General features: G+C 38.1%; 1 protein-coding gene across 1 annotated transcript; it reads right to left on the bottom strand.

The window, feature by feature from the left end:
* Nucleotides 1-1061: 1061 nt before the first annotated feature.
* On the bottom strand, nucleotides 1062-3825 carry LOC128892632 (odorant receptor 63a-like). The gene is made up of 10 exons (XM_054153163.1): nucleotides 3739-3825; nucleotides 3380-3549; nucleotides 3115-3240; nucleotides 2924-3041; nucleotides 2508-2769; nucleotides 2247-2363; nucleotides 2064-2154; nucleotides 1823-1959; nucleotides 1597-1729; nucleotides 1062-1326 (listed from the first exon to the last, which is right to left on the bottom strand). Exons 1-10 carry the CDS (start codon nucleotides 3755-3757, stop codon nucleotides 1273-1275), a joined length of 1227 nt encoding a protein of 408 aa, XP_054009138.1. The 5' UTR covers nucleotides 3758-3825; the 3' UTR covers nucleotides 1062-1272.
* Nucleotides 3826-3907: the final 82 nt, after the last annotated feature.

Below are 3907 nucleotides of genomic sequence, written 5' to 3' on the forward strand. Positions count from 1 at the left end.
CGAAATTGATGGCATAATGCATGGCTGTCATGTCATCTAGTCGACGGCAGGAGATAGTTACCATTCGAAGAAATGGATAAAATAAAATTACTGCGTAAGGTATATGGCGATTGTGAAACCTAGAATCTTTCAAGACTGACAATCTAACAGACCTGTTAATATTAACGACGCTGTCAATTTGATTGTCAGGGTGAACCTGCAGTGGCGGGGGGAGATTCATCAATATCGTCCAGTTACAGCGACACTATGCAACTCGCCTCTTCGCTATTCCTTTATTCCTCACGATTGCTTAGACACCGAAGGCGCGATACTAAATACGTTTACAATTCGATGAAGGCACGATTTTTAGTGGTTACTGCACAGATGTCTTTGCTATCCACAGGCTTTCAAAGATTAGGTGAAAAGTTTCTTTACTTGTGAGTATTGAATTACAGTCTACGTACTTTTGGCAATCTATTTGAAATTGACACCCGTGTTTAGAATTACCGTGGTACGTTTGTTTTAGCAAATATGTTATTGTATCTCTAAAATAAAAGTCGTGGCGTGTGAAAAAGACAACTACATTTGAATTTGTAATGCGTGCTGGCTGCAAGTAAAATGTAAAATGCAAGTAAATATGGTTAAGCCGAGCGTAATACAGGGGTAAATTCTCTATCCTTTTGGTGATGTTTTGACATTTTAATCGTATCATCGCTCTTGTCGATGTTTTCTTTTCAACGATACATCATATAACTGGTGAAATCCCACAGTCCTTTCATTTATGCACTTTACAACGCCTCTGTCATGATACGATTAGTGTTAGTGCATGTATATTCATTATTCGGTTGTTTCAAATAAGGTCGCGGACAAAGTGGACGATGCAACTCTGGTTAAAACTGTGTTGAAACGCAGAGACATCCTTTCGTCGTGCATGCCTATTCTTTTCTTTTGTCGTTTCGAGGGGATAGTCAATCCACGGAGTATTCAAGAAACAATTTTTGAAATTTGAATATATTCCAATAGCTATACATTTTCTGCGCATTTTGGAAAAGTATTCATTCTTGTATCTAATAAACATACTACAGATACTGTTGCAGAGACGAACGAAAATGACTTTGTTACGTGTTTGACAGTCCAGACTGATGCATCAGTAGGTAGGTCCCACTTGGCCGCAGGTGGCGCTAGCTTCGCGCTTCGCATAACTTCTAATACAGAGATGTAGAAATGTAGAATAACTAAATCCTCCAATGTCTCAACCATTAAGCGTACATGCATTCCAGTAGTCACGACGAGTTATTCCCTCAGTGACATCAGCATCGTAAAATACGACACGCACGTTTTGAAAACCTTAAAATTGAAACGCGTTTATTAATGGAGATTAACTTGATTTACGAGATATTTTCAAGTATCTATTTCACGTGCACAGGCTGTGTCTGAAATAGTTGGTTTGAAAGCTAGAAAATGGCAATGCAACGTGTCAGTACAGCGTAACATGGAGTTAATATCTTTGATGTTACTTTTGACACCTGTCAGTTTTGACACCGGTCCTCCTTACCCTGCCCTTATAAACTTTGGCCAGCTATTTCAGAAAGATCATATGCACGTATTAGTACGTACCATTCCAAAATTCTGTATATTCATGTCATACAAGCCACCCGCAGACAGCGAACACGGTATGCCAGACCTGATTTGCATCATTAATAGCTCTTTTTGTATTCTCACCGGTGTCCGATACCATTCAGAATCGTAGCTGTTATAATTCGCAAAACGTTATATTCGACTCGATTGTTGGCGTAATCGTTAGGAATTATTGGATTCTTATTTCTTGCCATCGAAAACATACATATTCTGTGCTAATTGTAAACTGTGATCCGCGAGCCTTTGACCAGGCAGGCTGTTGAAGAGCAGGTGAAACTGTTGCGCCACGAGGAAAAGGCTAATTCTGAGTGCTTCTGCTTTTCGATTCAAGTTCATGACAGTCTGATATATAAAAGTCTTAATGAAACGCTGTGCTACGCCATGGAGGCAGAGCTTGTTGTACCAAATTTTCGTACACTTCTCATTATTAGTAATATTGTTCTTACTTGAACAGCTGTGACGCTGATACCGATCATGTTCATCCCTAGTTGTAATAAAAAACTGCTTCGATTCATATCGTCGATGAGTTCGGAAAAGCTTGAAACATACAGAGAAAATTTATTAATGGAAATCATTAATTGGTTCGTTATACTATTTTTCTAATTTATTAGTAATTAATGAGTACAAACTGGAGTGCTCTCTTATGACTCATCACGCACTTCTTTAACTGTTGATACATGGCCCTCTTCTCGACGATGTTATGAATATTTTCAGCGGTACTGTTTGTAGCTTGTTTGATCTGGTTCCTGCGTTGATTACAAGTGCTCAAGTAAAGGCAAATTACGTAAATAATGTCAGTGATTTCTGTTGCGTGCAGTTTCGGGCATTCTTAGAACATTTTATAAGTGATCAGCTACATGCAATGTTTAATGTATTACGTTTATAAGTACCCGCATATCGCGAATAATCCACAGGCATGGTGACTTAGGACCATGTAGAGGGAATCTACAGTTACAATAATTATAACGAGTGTAACCGAAGTCCAAACCGAGTGAAAATATATAGGAAAGAAATACTCGTCACCGTTTACCAAGTACTCAATTCTAAACACTTGCTGTCTTAATCGAGTCTCATTCAATACTAGAATGACATCGAGGAATATAGGCATCATCGGTAGCAGGGCGAACAATACTAAGGCCGTTAATAAAGTGCCTGGAAAAACATTAATGATTTTCTTGGATTAAATTTTATTAGTCTACACAAACCTTAAGACAGGATCACTTCCTTTTCTGCATAGTAACCGAAAGGTTCTTCATAATTTTGTTCCATACTTGTACGTAATCAAAAATTATAATAGTGCACCTACTTCTGTACAGTTGAGCAACCTTACTTCCTTGCCCAGAAATGTCATCTAACACATGAATTTTATCCGTCTGTCTCAATGACTGCCACTCCTCAACCACAAGTTCGTATATTGTTCGAAACTGCAATATTGGTCTTCGTAATTTTGTTCGTTATGTCAGATTCCTTTATTAAATAGGATGACTACATATATACTTGTTCTCTGTTGGCGTTAAGGTTTACTATCTTTATCACAGCTACCAGTACCGTGACTACGATCGGTACACATTCTAGAACCCTATCCATGTCTTTATCACGGAACGAAGTAGTGATTGCTATAATCTGTTAAACAGAACGTTCGTATTTCAATACGACATTGTTCGACACTTAACTCACCGATTCGTATAATTTTGTGAGAATAGTACATGGTAGGTAGATTCATAGTCTGGCAACGTGCATAATGAAATACTGTTTCACTTACAGTTGGCACCAACAAGCTTATCGAACTAATTAAAAGAATCGTGAGAATAGTCTTGCGGCTAAGATTTGATTGTTGCGGATGTTGTCCTACGAGTATCAAGTACTTCGTGAGTGTACTGTAATACGGGATTTCCCCAGATATAAAATTCAAGTCGTCGTTCTTCTGAAACACTAATAAAGTGTGACGAACCTATGTATGGTCGATGAAAACTGTAGTAGACATCAGAGATACAGTATAGTTTGAAATACAGTTCGCGACGATCACGGTTCCCAAACTTTACCGGATACAAGTATAAACACTTATCTGTTCGTGGCCAGAGTACAATTTTACGATATTCACAAAAATACAATAAGTCTCACCTTTTGAAGACATATTCATAAAATTAACTGTCTCCCTATTTTTGTCGATCGTTTCAACGGTTCGATATTATACGAGCAGATTTACTGCCTTTGGAATGCACCAAACATATAAACGAGACTGTCAGAGTTGTTTTCTGTTTCGTGTTCATGCGAGTAGTGTTCAGTTCCT

Source organism: Hylaeus anthracinus, unplaced genomic scaffold (assembly GCF_026225885.1).
Source record: "Hylaeus anthracinus isolate JK02 unplaced genomic scaffold, UHH_iyHylAnth1.0_haploid 12475, whole genome shotgun sequence".
Taxonomy (NCBI): Eukaryota; Metazoa; Arthropoda; class Insecta; order Hymenoptera; family Colletidae; genus Hylaeus; species Hylaeus anthracinus.